The 25,411-nt window shown below is 46.1% G+C and overlaps 2 protein-coding genes across 2 annotated transcripts; both read left to right on the forward strand.

Annotated features, from left to right (window-relative positions):
* Positions 1-820: 820 nt before the first annotated feature.
* On the forward strand, positions 821-2,990 carry LOC121981300 (protein HOTHEAD-like). The gene is made up of 4 exons (XM_042533750.1): positions 821-1,690; positions 1,776-2,170; positions 2,251-2,735; positions 2,812-2,990. Exons 1-4 carry the CDS (start codon positions 958-960, stop codon positions 2,852-2,854), a joined length of 1,656 nt encoding a protein of 551 aa, XP_042389684.1. The 5' UTR covers positions 821-957; the 3' UTR covers positions 2,855-2,990.
* Positions 2,991-12,024: 9,034 nt separating this feature from the next.
* On the forward strand, positions 12,025-14,261 carry LOC121981301 (protein HOTHEAD-like). The gene is made up of 4 exons (XM_042533751.1): positions 12,025-12,797; positions 12,883-13,277; positions 13,361-13,845; positions 13,922-14,261. Exons 1-4 carry the CDS (start codon positions 12,065-12,067, stop codon positions 13,962-13,964), a joined length of 1,656 nt encoding a protein of 551 aa, XP_042389685.1. The 5' UTR covers positions 12,025-12,064; the 3' UTR covers positions 13,965-14,261.
* The last annotated feature ends 11,150 nt before the right edge of the window (positions 14,262-25,411 follow it).

Below are 25,411 nucleotides of genomic sequence, written 5' to 3' on the forward strand. Positions count from 1 at the left end.
CACACTCTCTCTCCTCAATTTTTCTCATTACACTTTCTCTCTCTTCAATCTCTCTTATTATATTTTTTCTTTCATCATATTTTCTCTCTCATCTTCTATCATCATGCTCTTTTCCATCACACTCTCTTTCCTCATTTTCTCTCATCGCATTTTCTCTCTCTTTATGCTTTCTCATCATACTTTCTCTCTCATAATTTTTTCTCTCTTATAATTCTCTCTCATCATTCTTTTCTCTCATATCTAACTTTCTCTCATATCTAATTTTTTCTCTTATTTTCCTTTAAAGGTAAAAAAAATAATAATTTATTACAATAGAAAATATTCAATTAACCAAACATTATTTTTAAAAATGATATCCATGTTTATATCCATTCTCATTTCATAATATTATGATTTTCATTCTAATTCCTACTTTAAAAAAAAATCAAACGCTCCCTTGGTTGTCAAACTATTTAACCCTTCACCATAAATAAATACATAAATATATTCTCGATTAAAATAGAGTATCATATACACTAAAATGTAGATATTTATTAGCTATTAAAATATTTATTAATTGAATACATGAATTGAAATGAAAGGTCAGTTTCCCACCTCCTCTAATTAAAAATTAATTAAAAAAAAACTCGCGAATAAACAATATTATTATTTGCTGTTTCCATGCATCCACGTAGATCTCGAAGCACGTTTCTCAATAAACAATAATATTCTGGGTGGAGCAGGTTGCTCGTGGAATATCAACGACGTTTTTTTTTTTTTTTGTCTTCTCTGTTGCGCATGCATCAGTTTCTACGTGATCTTGGTTCATCTGTCCATTTATCCACGAGTTCCTCCTAAATCGAGATAAATGTATTTAGTGCACTACTCTCATCCCTGCCGGCCTTATATATATAGATAACGCCGACGACAGGATTGATATATTCCAACTCCAATCGGCCGTGGAGTTGTAGGTTAATTATGGAGTTGGCGATGCAGAGATTTCTCACTTCTGTCGCCCTTCTGCTCTGTTTTCAGGGTTTCGGATTCTGTTTTCCTGATCACGATGCGGTGCCACGCTATAGCTTCTTGAGGCATGCGGCGGAGGCACCACGAGTGTCGCACCACGATTACATCATCGTCGGCGGGGGCACGGCCGGCTGCCCCTTGGGCGCTACTCTGTCGGAGAGATTCGACGTGCTGGTGCTGGAAAGAGGCGGCTCGCCTTACGGGAATCCCAACGTTTCCGAGCTCGCTTTGATTGTCCAGAACCTTGTGTACCAGACCCCGACCTCCCCGGCGCAGCGCTTCGTCTCCGTGGACGGCGTCATCAACGCGCGGGCGCGCTGCCTTGGCGGCGGGACCTGCATCAACGCCGGGTTCTACTCTCGCGCCAGCCGCCAGGAGGTGGAGGAGATGGGGCTGAATCTGGAGCTGGCGGAGGAGTCGTTCCGTTGGGTTGAGAAAGAGGTGGCGTTCCGACCTCGGCTGACGGGTTGGACGTCGGCCTTCATGTCAGGGCTCCTCGAGGCCGGAGTGACGCCGGACAATGGCTTCACGTACGATCATTTACCTGGGACGAAGGTCGGAGGGACGACGTTCGATCAAAATGGCCACCGCCACACCGCCGCCGATCTGCTCAAGTACGCAGACCCTGCCAGTATCACCGTGCTCTTGCGCGCCACGGCTCAGAGGATCTTGTTCAGGAACAGAGGTGCTTCCTCCGAAATTAAAGATCAATCATATTTATAATGATATTGATGAATGCTCTTCTCTTCTCTGCTCTGCTCTGCTCGCAGGAAGGAAACATAAGCCGGAGGCATATGGTGTAGTATACAAGGATGAAGCTGGCAACGTGCACGAAGCCTACCTCAAGAATTCCTCCACCGGCGAAATTATACTGTCGGCCGGGGCCCTCGGCAGCCCACAGTTGCTCATGTTGAGCGGCGTCGGTCCTGCCCCTCACCTCGAGTCCTTAGGCATCGAGGTGGTGCTGGACCAGCCACTGGTCGGCCGTGGCATGTCCGACAACCCGTTGAACGCCATCGTCGTCCCTTCACCACAACCAATCGAGATCACATCGGTGCAAGACGTCGGAATCCGGCCGGACTACTACGTGGAGTCCGTGACCGGCATCAACCTTTTCGCTGCCATTTTGGCTGGCAACTCCACCGGGCCGTCCGCAACTTCACCGGTACACGTAACCACACAAATGAACATGACAAACAGATCAATTCTATCTCATCTCACACCAATTCTTTAATCATGTGTCAGATTAGCAACTCATCTCAAGGCGGCACGATAGTCGAGAAGTTGGCGCGCCCTCTTTCTCAGGGATTTCTTCGCTTGAGGAATCGCGACCCGGAAGAGAATCCATTAGTCACCTTCAATTACTTCATGGAAGCTGAGGATGTTCAGGCATGCGTCGAGGCTCTCAGGACGATTGAAAGAGTGATCGATTCGAGAGCCCTGTCGAGATTTAGATACCCGAATCAGTCGGTGCAGAGCTTGGTAGCCCTATCCGCAAGTGTATTAGTGAATTTAAGAGCAAGAAACGCCAATGACTCCACTTCATTGGAGCAATACTGCAGAGACCTTGTGATGACGATCTGGCACTACCATGGCGGATGCCAAATGAGAAAAGTGGTCGACCATGACTACAAAGTGCTCGGTGTTGATGCTCTCAGGATCATCGACGGATCTACCTTCACTTTCTCACCGGGAACAAACCCACAAGCTACTGTCATGATGTTAGGAAGGTAATCAACTTCATCTTAAAACTCTTGAACTGCCCATTCGATGGATCAATTCAATTTGACATTGTTCCTTGTGTAGGTACATGGGAGTTCGGATGCTGAAAGGGCATAAATTTCACTGACTAATCTGCCAGTAATAGTTTATCAATCTTTGGAAAGAAATTTCCAGCTTCACTTTCTTTCTGAACATGAACATTGAATGATATCAATCAGCATGTAACATGGCATTCGATTTCATTTTCAGAAAGATTGTACCAATATTATCTTTATGCAATTGGAGTTAAGATTCTATCCATTAATTTGGTTAATTAGAGAGTTTTAAGATAAAAGTTCATTCTTCTCGAATGAATTGATAATTGTGATGGAGTATGTAATAGAACACTTGTAAAACTAAATACCTTGGGGAAAGTTTATCTTGCCAAAATGTTACGGATGGTTTAGTTTGAATGTTTTCTAGAAGTTTGAACTGATAGGAAGATACACTGTGATCTTAAACATAAGAAGCCTGATATTAATAAACCTTATTTGCTTATGTAAAGACATCTTTACACTTGTCTGCTAGCTGCTATTAAAAAAAATTTAGTTAATTAGGTTAGGTAAGGTAGAACTTGAGATGATCAATTTAGTCTTATAAAAAATTTTCATCGATCATCTGGTAAATTAATTGGACAAAAGACGATAACGCTCGCCCCCAACGCCCCCGCCGTATCTTGCCCAAGGCCATCACGAGGGAGGTTAATCACGGTAACCGGAGAAGCTAGTGCGCAGTGGGAAGAGGGACACGGGAACTAGGGATTTACGCCTTGACTACCCCGCGATTCGAACACACGATCTCATTGGGCAATCTTCTACACACTAACCACTCCGGATAACCCCGTGGGACGATCACCTGGTAAATCAAGAAAGTACACAGAAAGATCCATCCGGACAACTAACATTCTCAAAATACGTCGTAGTACACAGAAAGACTCATTCGGACAACTAACATTTTCAAAATATATATGATGTAAAGACATCTTTTCACTTGTCCGCTAGCTATTAAAAAAAATAGTTAATTAGGCTAGGTAATATAGAACTTGGGATGATCAACTTAGTCCTACGAAAATTTTCCATCGATTATATGATAAATTAAGAAAGTATATAGAAAGACTCATCCGTATAACCAATATTTTTAAAATACATCATAGTTGAGTCAGAAATAAAATACATCATAGTTGAATGAGAAATTTTAATTTATTTGTTGTTCAACTATTAGAATAGCTAGCCAATTGCATCAATATTGATGAGAAGAAATAAAATCTCATCGAATGTATATTTTTTAATATTATATTTTAGTTTTTGGACCTAAAGTATTCATTTTCCATATTTTGTTTAAAATCATTTTTTGTTGGGTGTAAAATTGATAAGTTTAAATCTCTTCTAAAAGTAAGGATTTATCATTTACACAAGAAAAGAGTGTGGTCCAATCCCTCTATGAGATTCTGTATTAGTGGGAGTTCTATATATAGACTACCCTTATATTATAAAATAATAAATAAAAAAAAATAGCATCCCAAATTAAAAAATGATGTCATTTTTTAATAATAATAATAATAATAATAATAATAATAATAATAATAAAAAGGTTACTCCATCATATATTTTGTACCAAATCATCCTTTATTTTAGTGACGCGGCGGTAAGTAAGAGCTTACCTAACACGAGTCAATTATCATGGTATAAGTCAAAGTCAAGACGGTCAACGTCAGGGAAGCAGATCATTGGCCGATCGGAGAGGCCCTTGTCCGATCGGCCACCTGAGTAAACAATTATTGTTAGTCCAGTCTGTAGGAGAACAAGCTACACGGGTCGGGAGCCCAAGCTGAGCGAACCACCCATATGGCTCGAAGAATGGCATTGACATTACGCACTTAATGAAGCAATAAAATGATAAAAGAGGAAAAGATGGATAATTAAATAAAGAGAAAATCAAATAAAACACTCTATCTATCATTAAATAAGAAGAAATCAAGACAAAAATTACGTCAATGCCGAGCTAGGGAAGGGGTCCTAATATTGACCCTTCGACGCTCAAGTCAGTCACCGACGATGAAGTAGAAGGCGGAGCAACAACAAGAATGAACAGTATCTATTGCATACCTCCACCGATACTTGGATCCTCCTTTATATAGAGCTACTGTAGCGCACGTGCATGCTCCCCAAGACGAGTACGCTTTCTAAAGGTTTCCTGAAAAGACTTGTCAGTAAAGTGTCCTTGATATAATACCTTAACAGGCCGAGCATATCTCTGAAGTGACAATGGAAGCTTCCGGCGTAAGATCTTCTGGTTATCCATGCCCGGTGTCAGTGGCACTAACTCCCAAAAGAATGTTGATGGATAACAGAGGGAGTATGCTGCTAGGCCGAGCGGGTTGATCGCTCAGCTGGAACTTCGCTGCTTCTGTGTCTCGTCCGCTCGGTCGGAACTTCGCTACTCCTACGCATGTGTTTGCTCGGCTGTAACTCCGCTGTTCTTGTGTCTCGTCCGGTCGGCTGGAGCTCCACTATGCCAATACCGAGTCCTATAGCAAGGCCGAGCGGGGTAGCTACTCGGCTCGGCTTTTGCACATCGTCTCCTCTTCCATCTGGCGTCCACTACTCTCTTGAGCGTCAATCATTTGACACTTCCAGTGTCAAAGGCGGGATCGGATCGGAACCTTCTCTCCCGAGATCGAACCGGAACCTTCTCCCCGTGGTCGGGCATGATCACCCAACTGCCCGATGATATCTGAGTGTTGATCACCTTGACTTTAACCTCTATCGTGGTAATTATTTTCTACGGGATGGGATCCCTCTTTATCACCGCATCAGAAATATATATATGAGATTTGGTATGCTGAGTGACACTTTGTGCGCGATCGTGAGCGAAATCCGACATGGGCTATCTGACGCAGCCAAAACCTAATTTTTTTTAATCTCTCTCCATTTGCATGCAATAACTTTTCTCTCTCATCTGCATGCAACAACTATAAAATTTTTTTAATCTTTCTCTCATATACATGCAACAACTTTTCTCTCTCTCTTTTTAAATTAAAATGATATTTTATCTTCTCTCTCCTATTATTACATGAAAAAAAATTATTGTGATAGTGATGATACAGCGTTGTAGCAACTATGATCCTGTCGGGAAGCTGAGAAGACGAACTTGCCAGTGTGACGTGTCTGGAATATTGATCGCATCTCTATGACCCGGAAGGTGAGTTGTCTTCTGTGTTGACCGAGTCGCCAGAAGTCCTTTGGTCGACAATATCTGCAGCCAGTGACCAGGTCACCCCGGTCTCTGGTACCCCGATGCTCGAGGCGGATCCCACGGATATATAAGCAGTCGAATAATAGTAATACAGTGAAATAAATAGATAAGAGGAGTATGACGCCCTCGAATGGATGGATGAGCTGACTGCGGCGCTGATCGAGTCGTCGCGGCCGGGAAGAGTACATAGACATCCACCAGATGAATAACTGGCTCCTGTGGCTCAAAGCCGGACGTGATAGGGATCCGTATGATGATACGTGGTTTAATTACAACACCGACTCGCAGGCCGGAATAGGGGCACGAAGGCCGGAGTACCATAACGGCGCAAAGGCCAAATACTCTATCGGCTCGCCGGCTAGAGTAGATAAATAGTACGAAACCTGAGCATGCAGATGGCGGCTATCCGGAGGGTGACGGTGGTTGTCGCCGGAGGCGACGCCCGCGGGAGGCAGTGCCAGCGGCTGTTGGAAATGTCGGCGATGACATCTGTTTTCGCTGGAGGCAGTGGCGACGGTAGTCGCTGGAGGCGGCGAAGCTGGACGCTGAAGACGACGACGCTGGACACCGAAGGCGGATGTAGCGATAGTCGCACGAGGCGACTACGCTGGTCGCCGGAGGCGGCTGCTGCTGCCGGAGGCGGCTGTGACAACTGCTGGAAGTGACGACGATGTCCCTCGACGGCGTCGGCGCTGGAGAAAGGGGGAGGAGACGACGGTGTCGTACATCTAATGAGGGAGGAGGAGGTGGCGAACTTCCCTCGCGGCGGCGACATGCGTCAGCCAACTGTGGCCCGGATCGAGGACGAGGAGAAGAGCAAGAAGAGAGGAGGCCATCTCACCGGCCAAGGATGGCCGACACCGGAGACGCGGGGGAGGAGCAGTGTCGTGATCGAGGTCGGCGGCGAACTAGGCGGAGGCAGTAGCTCCCCGTCCCTCTGCTCGGTGGCGGCGGGAGAGCCAAACACGATGCCCCTTTTTCCTATTGAAGGCGCTGGAGCGAAAAGGAGGTAGAGTAGAGGAGGAGGGCAGCGCCGACGGCTTCGTCGGGCGTTGGCGAAGGGTGTGAGAGGGAGAAGACTCCTCATTGGCTGGCGGCGGCCAAAACATGAACCGACCTCTCCATTCTGCGTGAACAGTGTTCCTTAAAAATACTAAAACCCTCAAGGTGTCAAAAGTCCCAACTGCACCCTCCTTCTCCTTAATTACCCCCCGTGCCCCTCGTTTACATCCGGATCACAAGTCTCTCCTTCTAGTCTAGTCGAAGGAGGCGCAAGTCCGACTGACTAGACCAAGCTCAAAACAAAATAGCTACCGAACGCGGAATCAGATCACTAGACTCGTCTTGTCACATTGACCGAGTAGCTGTGGCGATGCCGAGCAAGTGACTCAAGTAATGTCGAGCGAGCGACGAAAAATAGCGCGGTCCAGGCACCGAAGATAATGTTGATCAGGTAGAAAAACGAGTGATCGAGGCGAACGCGCGATCGAGAAGATGTCACTCGGGCGATCGGAAAAAAGGCGAATCGAGTAATTGAGGGAGCGTTGTACGAGAGACGGTAGCGATGCTGAGCGAACTACGAGAAATAATACCAAGTTGGCCACAGGACCGATGCCGAGCGAGCGGCAAAACGCTCAGCGAGCAACGAGTAAAATGATAGTAGACCGAACGACACTCGGGACCAAGAGTAGTCCGAGCGGACGAGCGATGCCGAGTGCGCGACCGCAAAGATGCCGATCAGGCGACCGAGAAAATGCTGACAGGGCGGACGAGAGGGCGATGTCGAATGGATGATCGAGAAAATGCTGACCAATAGGTCATACAATGCTGACCGGGCGGACGAGCGACTGATGTCGAACGGGTGATCGAGAAAATGCTGACCTGACGACCACCAAGATGTCGTACAAAATAAGCGCGTGGGTAAGTGGACGATCGGGCGTAGGATCAGGCGACTACCAAAGTGTCGACTGAGTGATGAAAAATAATGCCAAGCGGTTGCCAAGCAAGCTATCAGGCGAACTCCCAGTGAGCGCCTGGACAAATACCGAGCGAGAGACGAAGCAGCGTTGGGCGGGAGTGGAGCCCGAAAACTGAGCGGGAGCATAGCCCGTGAAATCGGATACGCACAGAAATGAAAGTCGTGAGCCGAACGGGTGCGTCGCACATGAGCTGCACTAGAGTGTAGCCCGTGTGTAGAAGGCGCGTGGAAGCGAAAGTTGTGAGCCGAACGGGCGCATAGCCTATGAGATATTCTGGTCCAAAACCAGTAGAGATACTCTTGTCCGTGGCCATAGGAGATAGCTCAACCCCGAACGGGGGAGATAAGATGCTCTGATATGCCCCGTGCCTAGTGAAGACCGCTCGACCCCGAACGGGGGAGATAGATGCTCGTGAAGACTGTACGCCCCGAACGGGGGAGATGGATGCTCGTGAAGACTGTGTGACCCTGAACGGGGGAGATAGATGCTCTGCTAAGCTGATCGGTGAAGATACGGGTTTAAGGTCGTCGTCCGACCGCCGATAACGCGAGGGTTTAAGGTCGTCGTTTGACCGCCGATGACGCGAGGGTTTAAGGTCGTCGCTCGACCGCCGATGACGCGAGGGTTTAAGGTCGTCGCTCGACCGCCGATGACGCGAGGGTTTAAGGTCGTCGCTCGACCATCTTCAGGCCGGGTGTTTATAGCCGCCGGTTCGACTCTGGCGTTTAACGTTGCCGCTCGACGGTCTTCTAGCATCACTCAAACCCGGCCGATCGGCATGGGGCCTTCAACATCGAGCCTGTGGCTCAGATAATATACGCCCGGCCGATTGGCACGGGGTCTTCGACATCGAGCCCGTGACTCGGATAATATAAGCCCGGTCGATCGGCACGGGGTTTTCGACATCGAGCCCGTGGCTTGGATAATATACGCCCGGTCGATCGACACGATGTCTTCGACATTGAGCCCGTGGCTCGGATAATATACGGCCGACCGATCGGCAAGGGGTCTTCGACATCGAGCCCGTGGCTCCGATAATATACGCCTGGCCGATTGGCACGGGATCTTCGACATCGAGCCCGTGGCTCGGATAATATACGCCCAGCCGATCGACACGAGATTTTTGACATCGAGCCCGTGGCTCGGATAATATACGCCCGACCGATCGGCATGGGGTCTTCGACATCGAGCCCGTGGCTCGGATAATATACACCCGGCCGATCGGCACGGGGTCTTCGACATCGAGCCCGTGGCTCGGATAATATACGCCCAGCTGATCGGCACGGGGGTCCTCGATCGAGGAACTATGGCAGATCATATAACTGAAAGAGAAAAGATAACACAAAAACTGACTGGGGTCATGAGGATGACAGAACTTTCCGACGTTGTCCATCTTCACGTTCCAGATCAGGTGCGTTCCCACAGATGGTACCAATTTGATCCTGTCGGGAAGCTGAGAAGACGAACCTGCCGGTGTGACGTGTCTGGAATGTTGACCACATCTCCATGACCTAGAAGATGAGCTGTCTTCTGTGTTAACCGAGTCGCCAGAAGTCCTTTGGTCGACAATACCTGCAGCTAGTGACCAGGTTACCCCGGTTTCTGGTATCTCGATGCTCGAGGCAGATCCCACGGATATATAAGCAGTCGAATAATAGCAACACAGTGAAATAAATAGATAAGAGGAGTACGACGACGTACCTTGCCCCCGGGGAGGCGCCCTTAGATGGATGGATGAGCTGACTGCGACATTGATCGAGTCGTCGCGGCCGGGAAGAGTACATAGACGTCCACCAGATGAATAACTGGCTCCTGTGGCTCAAAATCAGACGCGATAGGGATCCGTATGAGGATACACGGTTTAATTACAACACCGACTCGCAGGCCGGAATAGGGGCACGAAGGCCGGAGTACAATAACGACGCAAAGGCCAAATACTCTATCGGCTCGTCGGCTAGAGTAGATAAATAGTACGAAACCTGAGCATGCAGATGGCGGCTGTCCGAAGGGTGATGGTGGTTGTCGTCGGAGGCGACGCCCGCGGGAGGCAGTGCCGGTGGCTGCTGGAAATGTCGACGACGACATCTGTTGTCGCCGGAGGCAGTGGCGATGGTAGTCGTTGGAGGCGGCGAAGCTGGACGCCAAAGACGACGACGCTGGACGCCGAAGGCGACTGTAGCGATGGTCGCACGAGGCGACGACGTTGGTCGCCAGAGGCGGCTGCTGCTGCCGGAGGCGGCTACGACAACTGCTGGAACTGACGACGATGTCCCTCGACGACGTCGGCGCTGGAGAAAGGGGGAGGAGATGGCAGTGTCGTATATCTAATGAGGGAGGAGGAGGTGGCGAGCTTCCCTCGCGGCGGCGACATGCCTCAGTCAACTGTGGCTTGGATCGAGGACGAGGAGAAGAGCGAGAAGAGAGGAGGCCATCTCACCGGCCAAGGATGGCCGGCACCGGAGACGCGGAGGAGGAGCAGTGTCGTGATCGGGGTCGGCGGCGAACTATGCGGAGGCAATAGCTCCCCGCCCCTCTGCTCGGTGGCGGCGGGAAAGCCAAACATGATGTCCCTTTTTCCTATTGAAGGCGCTGGAGTGAAAAAGAGGTAGAGTAGAGGAGGAGGGCAGCGCCGACGGCTTCGTCGGGCGCCAACGAAGGGTGTGTGAGAGAGAAGACTCCTCATTGGCTAGCGGCGACCAAAACATGAACCGACCTCTCCATTCTGCGTGAACAGTGTTCCTTAAAAATACTAAAACCCTCAAGGTGTCAAAAGTCCTAACTGCCCCTCCTTCTCCTTAATTACCCCTCATGCCCCCCGTTTACATCCAGATCAAGCTACTATGCAGTAGCTGCTACAACTTGTAGCAGTTACTATGCAGCAGCTGCTACAACTTGTAGCAATTACTATGCAATAGCTGCTACAACGGTGCAGTAGCTGCTACAACGGTGCAGTAGCTTCTACAACGGTGCAGTAGCTTCTACAAAAGTGCAGAACCTGCTATAACGGTGAAGTAGCTGCTACAACGGTGAAGTAGTTGCTACAACGGTGAAGTAGCTGTTATAACGGTGCAATAGCTGCTATAACGGTACAAAAGCTGCTATAACCGGCAATAGCTGCTACAACGGTGCAGAAACTACTACAACGGTGTAGTAGCAACAGTACAGAAGCTGCTACAATGGTACAGTAGCTGTTACAACGGTGCAGTAGCTGCTACAACAGTACAGTAGCTGCTACAACATAGTAGTTATACAATAACACTGCTACATGTTATGATCATGCAGATGAGAGAGAGAAATTGTTGCATGTAGATGAGAGAGATTAAAAAAAATTAGATTTTGATCATGTTAGATAGCCCACGTCAGATTTCGCTCACGATCACGCACAAATATATATAACATGCATCCATTTAAAAGTTTATAGTGCAAGTATCAAAGTGTATTTATCCCTAAATGATATATATAATTATATCATAAGATTAATTTGAAGTGCATTTATCAAAGTGTATAATAAGAGACTACCAACTAGAGTACGCCTAGCTTTAGTTGTCAAACTATTTAACCCTTCACCATAAATAGATACATAAATATATTCTCAATCTGATTAAAATAGAGTATCATATACACTAACAATGTAGATATTTATTAGCTATTAATATATTTATTAATTGAATACATGAATTGGAAATGAAAGGTCAGTTTCCCCCCTCCTCTAATTAAAAATTATATTAAAAAAAAACTCGCGAATAAACAATATTCTTGTTTATTGTTTCCATGCATCCACGTAGATCTCGACGCACGTCTTCTCAATAAGCAATAATATTCTGGGTGGAGCAGGTTGCTCGTGGAATATCAACGACGTTTTTTTTTTGTCTGCTCTGTTGCGCATGCATCAGTTTCTACGTGATCTTGGTTCATCTGTCCATTTATCCACGAGTTCCTCCTAAATCGAGATAAATGTATTTAGTGCACTACTCTCATCCCTGCCGGCCTTATATATATAGATAACGCCGACGACAAGATTGATATATTCCAACTCCAATCGGGCGTGGAGTTGTAGGTTAATTATGGAGTTGGCGATGCAGAGATTTCTCACTTCTGTCGTCCTTCTGCTCTGTTTTCAGGGTTTCGGATTCTGTTTTCCTGATCACGATGCGGTGCCACGCTATAGCTTCTTGAGGCATGCGGCGGAGGCGCCACGAGTGTCGTACCACGATTACATCATCGTCGGCGGGGGCACGGCCGGCTGCCCCTTGGGCGCTACTCTGTCGGAGAGATTCGACGTGCTGGTGCTGGAAAGAGGCGGCTCGCCTTACGGGAATCCCAACGTTTCCGAGCTCGCTTTGTTTGTCCAGAACCTTGCGTACCAGACCCCGACCTCCCCGGCGCAGCGCTTCGTCTCCGTGGACGGCGTCATCAACGCACGGGCGCGCTGCCTTGGCGGCGGGACCTGCATCAACGCCGGGTTCTACTCTCGCGCCAGCCGCCAGGAGGTGGAGGAGATGGGGCTGAATCTGGAGCTGGCGGAGGAGTCGTTCCGTTGGGTTGAGAAAGAGGTGGCGTTCCGACCTCGGCTGACGGGTTGGACGTCGGCCTTCATGTCAGGGCTCCTCGAGGCCGGAGTGACGCCGGACAACGGCTTCACGTACGATCATTTACCCGGGACGAAGGTCGGAGGGACGACGTTCGATCAAAATGGCCACCGCCACACCGCCGCCGATCTGCTCAAGTACGCAGACCCTGCCAGGATCACCGTGCTCTTGCGCGCCACGGCTCAGAGGATCTTGTTCAGGAACAGAGGTGCTTCCTCCGAAATTAAAGATCAATCATATTTATAATGATATTGATGAATGCTCTTCTCTTCTCTGCTCTGCTCTGCTCGCAGGAAGGAAACATAAGCCGGAGGCATATGGTGTAGTATACAAGGATGGAGCTGGCAACGTGCACGAAGCCTACCTCAAGAATTCCTCCACCGGCGAAATTATACTGTCGGCCGGGGCCCTCGGCAGCCCACAGTTGCTCATGTTGAGCGGCGTCGGCCCTGCCCCTCACCTAGAGTCCTTAGGCATCGAGGTGGTGCTGGACCAGCCACTGGTCGGCCGTGGCATGTCCGACAACCCGTTGAACGCCATCATCGTCCCTTCACCACAACCAATCGAGATCACATCGGTGCAAGTCGTCGGAATCCGGCCGGACTACTACGTGGAGTCCGTGACCGGCATCAACCTTGTCGCTGCCTTGTTGGCGGGCAACTCCACCGGGCCGTCCGCAACTTCACCGGTACACGTAACCACACAAATGAACATGACAAACAGCTCAATTCTATCTCATCTCACACCAATTCTTTAATATACATGTGTCAGATTAGCAACTCATTTCAAGGCGGCACGATATTCGAGAAGTTGGCGCGCCCTCTTTCTCAAGGATTTCTTCGCTTGAGGAATCGCGACCCGGAAGAGAATCCATTAGTCACCTTCAATTACTTCATGGAAGCTGAGGATGTTCAGGCATGCGTCGAGGCCCTCAGGACGGTTGAAAGAGTGATCGATTCGAGAGCCTTGTCGAGATTTAGATACCCGAATCAGTCGGTGCAGAGCTTGGTAGCCCTATCCGCAAGTGTATTAGTGAATTTAAGAGCAAGAAACGCCAATGACTCCACTTCATTGGAGCAATACTGCAGAGACCTTGTGATGACGATCTGGCACTACCATGGCGGATGCCAAATGAGAAAAGTGGTCGACCATGACTACAAAGTGCTCGGCGTTGATGCTCTCAGGATCATCGACGGATCTACCTTCACTTTCTCACCGGGAACAAACCCACAAGCTACTGTCATGATGTTAGGAAGGTAATCAATTTCATCTTAAAACTCTTGAACTGACCATTCGATGGATCACTTCAATTTGACATTGTTCCTTGTGTAGGTACATGGGAGTTCGGATGCTTAAAGGGCATAAATTTCACTGACTAATCTGCCAATAATAGTTTATCAATCTTTGGAAAGAAATTTCCAGCTTCACTTTCTTTCTGAACATGAACATTGAATGATATCTATCAGCATGTAACATGGCATTCGATTTCATTTTCAGAAAGATTGTACCAATATTATCTTTATGCAATTGGAGTTAAGATTTTATCCAGTAATTTGGTTAATTAGAGAGTTTTAATCTAAAAGTTCATTCTTCTCGAATGAATTGATAATTGTGATGGAGTATGTAATAGAAGACTTGCAAAACTAAATACCTTGGGGAAAGTCGTTTATCTTGCCAAAATGTCACGGATGGTTTAGTTTGAATGTTTTCTAGAAGTTTGAACTGATAGCGAGATACACTGTGATCTTAAACATAAGAAGCCTGATATTAATAAACCTTATTTGCTTATGTAAAGACATCTTTACCCTTGTCCGCTAGCTATTAAAAAAAAAAAATTAATTTTGTTAGGTAATGTAGAACCTGAGATGATCGATTTGACCTTATAAAAATTTTCTATCGATCATCTAATAAATCAAGAAAGTATAAAAAAGATTCATCTGGATAATTAAAATTTTTAAAATACATTGTAGTTGAGTCTAAAACTTTAATTTATTTCATGTTCAACTATTAGAATAGCTTAGTCAATTGCATCAATATTGATGAGTAGAAATAAAATCTCATCTTGTGTATAATTTTTAATATAATGTTTTAGTTTTTGGACCTAAAGTATTCCTTTTCCATATTTTATTTAAAATCATTTTTGGTTGGGTGTAAAGTTGATAAGTTTAAATCTCTTCTTAAAAATAAGGATTTGTCATTTTCACGAAGAAGAGTGTGGTCCAATCGCTATATGTGATTCTCTGTGGGAGTTTTATATGTCAAACTGTTCTTATATTATAACATAATAAAGACAAAAAATCAAAATAGCATCCAAATTTTAAAAATGATATCTTCTTTTTTAAAAAATAAAATAATAATAATAAAGGATACCCATCATATATTTTGTACCAAAACATCCCTTATTTTAGCATTGCTGTAATAGCTATAAAGTAGCTACCAGAACTTGTAGTAGCTATAGTAGAAAAAATAATTATTTTATTTTAATCAACATTATTAAATATAAAATATTATTATATTATAATACTATTTACCAACTTAGTAAAACTTATTTAAAATTTACCGAAATCACTTTAAATTATAATAGTTATTTAAAAAGGTGTACACATTTAAAACAACTAATTAGGTAGTTACTTATTCAAAATTATTTAAACTTTATTAAAATTATTTTAAGTTAATCAAAGTCATAGTTGTAACAACTGCTTAATTAATAATTGTTATACAATTATAACAACTACTTAGTAGTTATTACAATATTATAATTCTCAGTTAGTCCTAACTATTATAATAACGTTAAAAGTAATAAGTATTTTTGAGATAAATAATATAATGGGTATCCTTTCGACTTTTGTTTATGATTTACATAATTTAAGGTGTCCTTTTAATTTTTATCCAAACAATAAAATACAATGTATAACTATTCCGGTCTGCTCCCATGGAACGCCTTTTGGTTGACTTAGTGTTGCACCACGTATAATCGGATCTGGATTTACGCCTTTACTCGAATCGGCCACTAATGAGTTACTTTTTGGTCATGTCTAACCTCCTTATGTTTTGATCATGTTCGAAATATGAATCGGATGGATCGTCAAATAAGATGGTTAGAATATTGATCGGGTCGTGATATCTCAGAGGAGGATATACTGAGATGATTTTTATGCTGATCAAGTCTTCCGAAGTCCCATGGTCAACGCTACCTGTAGCTAGCAACCGGGTCCCTCCGGTCTCTGATACCCCGAGTCTCGAGGCAGATGCAATGAACATATAAGTAACAAACTAATACTGAAATAATGAAATAAATGAGGGGCGAGTACGGAAAACGTACCTTGGCCCAGGGGGACGTCTTCGGATGGGACGCTGCTCAAGTTGTCATGACCCGGAAAGGTAGATGAATGTGCCAGACGAGGAGCTAGATCTAATGACGCAGGCCGAACGCGGTGGCATGAAACCGAATGTGACCTCGACACGCAGGCCGAGATAAGACATCGACACACAAGCCTGGATACAAATGTCGGCGCGCAGGTCGGGATACAAATATCGGCACGCAGACCGGGAGATAATTGAGGCACGTAGGTCGGGAGATAATAGCGACACACAGGTTGAGAGATAATAGTGACACGTAGGCCGGGAGATAATAGCGGCACGCAGGCCAATACATGACACCCATACAAGATTAGTGCGTAGGTTGGAACACAGTGCACAAACCAAATCGGCGCGAAGGCCGGAACACAACAATGGCTCGATGGCTGGAATAGTGCTGAAGACGCTCGTCAACATGGGTCGGATACCAGATCGGCTTCGGAAATGTACGACAATGCAGATTGGAGGCCGTCTACGGCGATGGGGGATGGCTGCGGCTCAGAAGCCGTCTGCGACGTTGGAGGCAACTTTGAACACTGGTCGATGATGGTGACAAGGGGCTGGTTAGCAAAGAATTGAGCCCTTAACGCCGAAGAGGGTAGGCAGTGATGGCTGGTTGCTGAGGGATCTCCACAGCATTGGGGCTTGGTCAGGCCGAGACTAGCGTTTGTGGCGGCAGCGGCGGTGGTGGAGTGTCCCATACGACAGAACCGACGACGAGGCGCTGAAGCCGTACGAAGCAAAGGATCGCGGAGGGGTAACGGGGAGGGCAAGCGAAGGAGGAAGAAGAAGCGGCATGGTAGAGACGAGATGTTGCGAGGTTCGACACCAAGAGGGAGAAGCGCGAGTCCAAAGTCATTGGTGTCAAGAAGGGAACAGGCGGCCGTCGACATCAGAGGCGATCGGCCTTCGAGGTGGTCAGTGTTGCAGCGAAGGTGACCCCTTCCCTTTAGTTCCTGGTGGCGGAGAAGGCCTCCTCTGTTGGGGTTGGCGTCGCTGATGCCAGCGACGGGGGAGAAAGAGGTGACGGCGGCAGTGTGAAGGGAGAGGCAATGGCAACGTCAAGTATGCCCGGTGGTGGTGTCACGAGGAGGAAAAGAGGAGCGGCTACGAGGAGGAAGAGGAAGGGAGTGCCGACGACGAGGGAGAAGGAGAGGAGTTGGCGGCGGAAGCAGAAAACGAAGCCTCCCCCTATTGCTACAGTATATTCTTCCTCTTAAAACCCTACACAGTGCTTTACCAAATTGCCCCTCCTTCCCCCTATAATTCCTCCTATGCCCCTAACCCATATCCACATCACAAGCCTCCTCTTCAAGTCTAGTCGAAGGAGACGCAAGTCCGACTGACTAGACCAAATCCAAAACAGAATCGCTACCGAGCGCGGAATCAGAATACTAGGCTCGTCTTATCATGTCGAATGAGTAGCTGTGGCGATGCCGAGCAAGTGACTTAAATAGTATTGAGCGAGTGATGAGAAATAGTGTGGAGTGCATGCCGAGCAAGCGATCGATCAGATGTTGAGGGAGATCGAGTGATATCGAGAAGACGCTCGATCGATACTGAGCAGAGTGATCGGGCGATTATTGAGTGAGAAGTAAAAAACAAGTGCCGACCGGGCGACGAATGTGGGGAAAAGCAACGAGTGAGACACGAGCAACGAGTGTAGGACAGAACGACGACTGAGACGCGGACGACGAGGGTAGGATAGAACGACGAGTGAGTCACAAACTATAAATGTCAACCAGGCTATGAGTGTCGAATAGAATGACAACCAACCCATAATTAGATCAAACATTTGAACGGTACCCATGCGGTAGGATGACTGCCAAGTGGGTCGGAAGACGATGGGCGAGCGATGTCAAGCGCGTGACCGAGAAAATGTCAACCGAGCATCAGTAATTGTGATTGGGCGATCAAAAATTACCGACCAGGAAATAGTGAGAATGATGAGCGGGTCGAAAGATGATGAACGAGTGATGTCAAGTGCGCGACCGAAAAAATACCGATCGAGCGACAATAAATCGCGACCGAGCTATAGAGAGACTAATGGACTAGCAAACCTGTGAGCGCGACCGAGCAAGTGTCGACTGAGTGATAATAAATCGCGACCGGGCCATCAAATAAGGCCGACTTGGATCAAAAAATGCCAAGTGGATCGAAAGACGAGGGGCGAGCGGTGTCGACCACGCAATTGAGCGACAATAAATCACGATCGGGCGACCGAAAAAATATCGACCAAGCGATAATAAATCATGATCGGGCAATAGAGAGAATGATGGATAAGTAGAGCCGTGAGCGCGACCGAGAAAAATACTGATCGAGGGTCAATAAATCGTGACCATGCAATAAAGAGAATGATGGCCGAACAGAGCCGTGAGCGCGACCGAGAAAAATACTGACCGAGCGTCAATAAATCACGACCGAGCAATAAAGAGAATGATGGGCGAGCAGAGCCGTGAGTACGACCGAGAAAAATACTGGCCGAGCGTCAATAAATCGCGACCAAGCAATAAAGAGAATGATAGGCGAGCAGAGTCGTGAGCGCGATCGAGAAAATATCGACCGAGTGCCAGATGCGGGGCAAAGCGATGAGGGAGATGCGAGGGACGAGTTCTGGGCAAAGCGGCAAGTGAGGCAGGAGCGGTGAGTGCCGGGCATAGTGGTGATTGAGACGCGAACGGTGGGTGCCGGGCAGAGCAGCAAGTAAGTTGCGAACGATGAGTGCCGGGTAGAGCGGCAAGTGGAGCGAATGTGATAAGTGCCGAGCAAAGCGAGAAGTGAGCGGTGAGTGCCGATCGAGCAATAGCGGTGAGTGAAACGTGCATGATGAGTGCCGGGCAGAGCGGCGAGTGGAGAGAGTATGATGAGTGCCGAGCAGAGCGGCAAGTGTGCGGTGAGTGCCGACCGACCAACGGCGGTAAGCGAAACGCGCATGATGAGTGCCGGGCAGAGCGGCGAGTAAAGTGAGTATGACGAGTGCTAAGCAGAGCCGCGAGTGAGCGGTGAGCACCACCGAGAGGTCGTTGGGTGTGAGAACATGCTCACTTATAACTCGCACTGGGGCGAGAGCCTGGGACACCGATCGGGAGGTCGTTGGGCGTGAGAGCATGCTCACTTATAACTCGCACTGGGGCGAGAGTCTGGGACACCGGCCGGGAGGTCGTTGGGCGTGAGAGCATGCTCACTTATAACTCGCACTGAGGTGAGAGTCTGGGACACCGACCTGGAAAGGTCGTTGGGCGTGAGAGCATGCTCACTTATAACTCGCACTGGGACGAGTATCTGAAGGCGTGAGATCTGTTAGTGAGAGCCCTAGAGCCGATCATGTGATGATTGTTGTATGGACTCGATGTATCATATTCCTATATATATATATTTATTTATTTTTATAAAGGCATTTCTTTATGGTTATTATACTTACTTGTATTGGTGCCAAATAACTAATTATAATAGCATCTTTGAGTAGAAAGTTCTTATCTATATCAATCGATTGGTTGAATTGATAATGAGATGATATAGAGAACACTACTCTTAATCATTCCTAGTCATGTATTAACATTCAGGGACAATGTTAATGCGATGCATGTAGGTCAACTCGATGACTTGATCTCACAAGTCATGGATATTAGATATCAAGTTGACACATGGGTATGCATTAAAGAATGTATACTGAATGACCCGCCATGAGAAAGTATCATGGATCGTTATATGAGTGTCATATACTTTCTCATGTGACTATTAGTATGACTATCAGTCATTGGACCTGAAGTCACTATGGTTCCTTACATAAGGAGTTACATACTTTGGCTTCGTCAAACGTCACCCGTAAATGGGTGGACTATAAAGACGACTACTGGGTATGTAACAAATTATGCGGAGGGATGTGAGTGATGTAGAAGGGATCTATCCCTCCTATATGACGGGAGTGATATCATGATTCTTGATAGAGTGAGACCACTAAGTGTATGGCCATGTCCAAATAAGTCAATATGAGATATTGAGCTCATTTGATTAGAGTGAGTCTACTTGGAGTTCAAGACATAAATTGATTAGAGGATGACACGGTCTATGCCTCAATTGATCAATTTAGATGTCAAGGATAGAAGGACATTGTCATATATTGTGAGAGTCACAATTAGTAGTCACAATGGTGATGTTGGATCTCAACATTCTTGTAACTTGGGTAGTAATGATGTGTTGCTAGATACCGCTCATTGCTTATGTTTCTAAATGGGTTTAGGAGCATTGCCAACGTTACAAGAACCTATAGGGTCACACACAAAGGGAAGTTAGATAGAGATTAGGTTCATATGATGTACCAAGAGGATTAGGTTCATATGATGAACCAAATTGGATTAAGAGTAATCCAAATTAGACTAATTGAGTTGGACTCAATTTGATTCATATAACGAATGAGTCTAATTTAGACTATGATTCATTGAGTCAATTTAAACCAATGAATAGAGATTCATTAAATTAAATTGTTTTGAGTCAAAGGGTAGATTTGATCAACCATGGGAGATAAGAGGTCAAGTTTGACTTGACTTGAGAGGGAAGATGAAGGGTCAAGTTTGACTTGACCAAATGCCACTTCATTGTGACTTGGCATGGGTCGACCAATGATGATGTTCCACATCATCAAGGCTACATCATTGTGTGCCACCTCATGAGGAAGACCAAGAGCCATGACTCTTGGTATTACATGGAGGTATAAAACACTCTAATAAGGGGGTCGACAACATGTGTGTGAAGCAAGGGTGTGATTATTCAATGTCTCTTCTTCTTCCTCTCTTTCTTTCTCTCTTTCTCCTCCATTGCCGAGACCTCTCAAGAGTGCTAGCACACTCTAAGTGGTTCTCTCCACCTTTTGTCCGTGTGGATACGTGTAGAGGAGTGTACACTTGACACTCTACGAGATCCGACAACCATTTGGATGAGCGGGATAAGCGAAGGGCATTGCTACAAGGGTAATACTTCCTTTTCATGTAGATCTAAGGTAGATCTAGTGTAGACAAATATGTACATGAATATTTTATTTATCTATCTTCGCACGGATCCGTGGCTTGCTTCGAGGTTTCCGCAACGCAAAAAGTGGTTTTTACGGCTTGAAAGTTCTAACAGTGGTATCAGAGCCACGTGCGAAGCTTGTACATGTTTGTATTTGTTATTACGAAAAGGTTTCAGATCTGTAAGTTTTTGTAATTTTTCTACTTTTATGGATTTTATGAGTATTTTTCTTGTAGAGGCGAAGCAACAAGTGCTTAGGCAAAGCAACAAGTGCTTGGACACTTGTAGGCTTCAAATACCGAGAAAAACCTTCCGAAACGGCAAGGTCTCGCCCAAACAAAATTATTTTTTTTGGGGACAGTGACTTAAGGCGCTATTAGATCAGTTTGGGACACTCGCGATATTCATTTCGCGAGAAGGGGCACTGCCCCTAACCCCGCAAGGGGCATTGTCTCGCGATCGCGCCCGAAAATCGCTAAACCTGACCGTCGAGGAGTTGTGACTCATAAAATTGATAAAACAGTAGTAAAATTATAGAAATTTATGTAAAATACATAATTTAGAATTATGTATAATATTGTGATGGTCATGGCCCAAAAACCCCAATGTGATTGGTTAAAATTGTGTTGTAATTCATAATATGGCATGCGCGCCATTTTAGTATTGTGCGTGTTGTATATGATATGCGACCTGCGCGTCGTGCCTCCCTTATTATGTTCCTGTTGTAAATAGATTTTAGACTCGAATGTAACTTGAGTTTCATATTTGTAATGTCCAAAATGAAGCGGTGGAAGGTCCACTCAAGAAGGAGTTACGAAGAGGGTGCTGTCAACATAGCGGTCAAAAGGAGGCGCTTGAAGAAGCTGTTAACCCTAGGTTGACCGTTCGATCTTTTCATTTGCTTAAGAAGATCGTAGTAGGGCCATGACCTCATTACAAATTAATTAATCAATATATATATATATATATATACATTGCTTGTGTGTATGTGATGCATGCTAATGTAGGGTAATTAGTGCCTTAATGCATATATGATACACATTCATGATTGGATTAGATCTTAATCAAGTCAACTCGAAATGCCTACCAAGTTTTGATACACATCACTACCTCGATCATTTGTTGTTGTTGAATCTGCCAAAGCAGAGCAACACATATTTGTTGGATCGTGAGAGTTCGATAGAGGGGGGGGGGGGGTGAATATCGATTCGAAAAATAACGAGTGTAAGCGCGGCGGAATTAAAAACAATAGACAAATGAACACGGTGTTTTTACTTCGTTCGGAGCCTGTGATGACTCCTACTCGAAGGCCCGTACTCCATGAGTACTTTCGTTGGGCAATTTACTAGCAATTCGAAATAATAATTACAAAGACAGTACAAGAAATGCTAATAAAAAGTAAAACAAAGCTATACCGACAGAAGGAAAACTACAAGGACAAGAGCGCGTTGTCGGAGCTTCGTTAGCGTCGTTAGAGCGCAGAGCAGCAAAGCAAGCAATCTGAGAGTTTTGAATTGATATTGAAGCTCCACCCCTGGGGCTTCTTTTATATGCTGCTCCAGGCGCCTGGATCCCTTCTGGGCGCCCTGGTGCGACGCGGCAAGTACAATCAGCGAACTCCACGTGGAGACGACTCGGCACGGATAATATTTGCTTCTGGGCGCCCGGATCTGTTCCGGGCGCCTGGACCTCCGGGCGCCCGGATCCCTTCCGGGCGTCCGGACCTCCTATTTCCAGAAACTCCTTCTCCTGCAAAATAGAGTTAGTCCGAGGCAAATATATATATCCTGTAAAACAGATTGTTAGCACAATTAAAGTTCAACAAAGTAATATGATTTAATAGAAAAGAGTATGACTTAGATTTCGTCTTTCCGAGACCGGAATCTAGTCACGATCTCGACTTAGATATCCGAAATGGATCTAAGCCGGATCAACGCCTAATGTTCCCTTCCTGGGAACGCGTCTTCGCAGTCACTCCCTTACCTGCCAGACGTCCAGTCAGCCCGTCGACCCGTCTGGACTTCGTGCCAGCTATCCGGTCAGCCCGTCGACCTAGCTGGACTTCGTGCCTAAGCGTCCGGTCAGCCCGTCAACCCGCTTGGACTTCGTGCTAGCTATCCGGTCAGCCCGTCGACCTAGCTGGGCTTCGTGCCAGACATCCGGTCAGCCCGTAGACCTGTCTGGACTTCTCCTGCACACTCGATCAAAGTGTTAGACAATAACAAACTAACTTAACCTGATTTGTCATTCATCAAAACCTGAGTTAGACCGTTAGTGCTACCCGCACCAACATATTATCTTGGTAGGATGCGGAGGGACAATCTTGGTCCCGCCTATCAAAGCTTGGGTGAGAACAAACTCAATTAGATTGAGTACAACTAGTTAACTCAATTGGATCGGATAAAACTATAGGCTTTTTCCAACGGTTGGGAAGATAGTATAAACAAGAGTTGCATAAAGATGTAATTGGTAATTAGTTATCTACCGATCATACTAAGTCTTGGGCGATTTAGCCAAAACTAACTCAAGGCGTAGTATGATGTGGATCTTGTCCCGCGAGAATTATAGATAATTGGTATGAATGTAGTAGTGTGGTTTAACCACATCCATGACTTGATTCTACAAAAGCCCTATAATTTAGTGGGAGCATCATTTAATTAAAGGTCTAATTAAATGATAAGTGGAATATGGTATTTACTTTCTACTTTATTTATGTTGTAGATTGACATGTTGATGAACACAAACATTTTCTCCCTGCGTTCTGTCCTTGACAAGGACAAGCTCAATGAAGCTAATTTCCTGGACAGGTACAGGAATCTGAGAATCGTTCTCACACAAGAAAGAAAACTGTATATCCTGGAGCAACCCATTCCGAAGGCACCTCCTGCCACTGCCACGCGAGCCGACCGAGATGCTTATAAGAAGCATCAAGATGATGCATTAGATGTGTCATGTCTCATGCTCGCAACCATGAACTCTGAGCTTCAGAAGCAACATGAGTTGATGACTACTTATGATATGGTTGAACATCTTCGTCAACTATATCAAGGACAAACAAGACATGAGAGATTCGAGATCTCTAAGGCACTATTTCAGTGCAAGATGCAAGATGGGACTCCCGTAGGTCCATATGTACTTAAGATGATTGGGTACATAGAGAACCTATAGAGGTTGGGATTCCCACTTGGCCAAGAACTGGTCACTGACTTGATCTTGCAATCCTTGCCATAAAGTTACAGTCGATTTGTCATAAATTACAACATGAACGAAATTGATAAGCCACTTCCTGAGCTACTAAGCATGTTGCGAACTGCTGAGCTCAACCTTAAGAAGGTAAAGCCCAACTCCATTTTGATGGTGCAAAAGCATAAAGGCAAGGGCAAGCCTAAAAGTAAGGGAAAAGTCCCAAGCCAAGGGCAAAGGCAAGGTAATGAAACCTAAAGGAGGGGTTGCCAAGGATGCTACCTACTTCCACTGTGGTCAGACCGGGCACTGGAAGAGGAACTGCAAAGGATACTTGGAAAATCTTAAGAAGAAGAAAAATTAGATTTCTACTTCAGGTATATGTTATAGAAGTCAATCTCTCTATTTATTCATAGTGGGTATTAGATACCAGATGTGCTTCTCACATTTGTACTAGTGTACATGCACTGAGAAATAGCAGGGCATTGACGAAGGGCAAGGTGGACCTACGAGTAGACAATAGAGAACGGGTTGCTGCTGTTGCTGTAGGAACTTACTTTCTATCTCTGCCCTTTGGGCTTGTACTATAATTAGATGAATGTTGTTATGTGCCTGCTCTCACAAAGAACATCATTTCAGTTTCTTGTTTAGACAAGAAAGTGTTGGTGCGGGAAGCATCTGACGATCGAACTCGTGTTTTGATAATGACAAAGGATTCAAAGTTAAGGTGTTTTGTGATCTAACAAGTCTGCTTGAGTGTTTCAGGAAAGTCCTAGCTGCGGTTAGGCAAAGAGAAAACCCTAGGGTGTAGTAACCCTAGGTTATAGGGGGTGATAACCCTATGCGGAAAGTCTTGGCAGGTCGATGGTTTCAGGCAAAAGTCCTAGGGGGGTGGTAACCCTAGGTGGAAAGTCCTGGTGTCGCGAACCAGGTGAAAGACTGGACTAGCCGGGAAGCGGAGTCTAGAAGAAAGTCCGGAAGCGTCGAGTGCTGAGCAAAAGTCCAGTCGATCTGGAGGATCGTACTGGCAACAGGTAAATCTCCTGAGTGGAGTATGTGAGGGCACGTTCCCCGTAGAGGGAACAGTAGGCGTCGGGTCGACTTAGGGTTTCCGGACGAAAATCCGAAGTCAGACCCGGACATTCCGGAGACTGCCATATCATTCCATTTATATTATTGTTTTGTGCTAACTTTGTGCTGCAGGGTATTTTTGGATTAACATATCTTGCAGGGACCAAAGTGCACAAATGACCTCGGATGAACAGTGCCGAGGCG

Source organism: Zingiber officinale, chromosome 5A (genome assembly GCF_018446385.1).
Source record: "Zingiber officinale cultivar Zhangliang chromosome 5A, Zo_v1.1, whole genome shotgun sequence".
Classification (NCBI taxonomy): domain Eukaryota; kingdom Viridiplantae; phylum Streptophyta; class Magnoliopsida; order Zingiberales; family Zingiberaceae; genus Zingiber; species Zingiber officinale.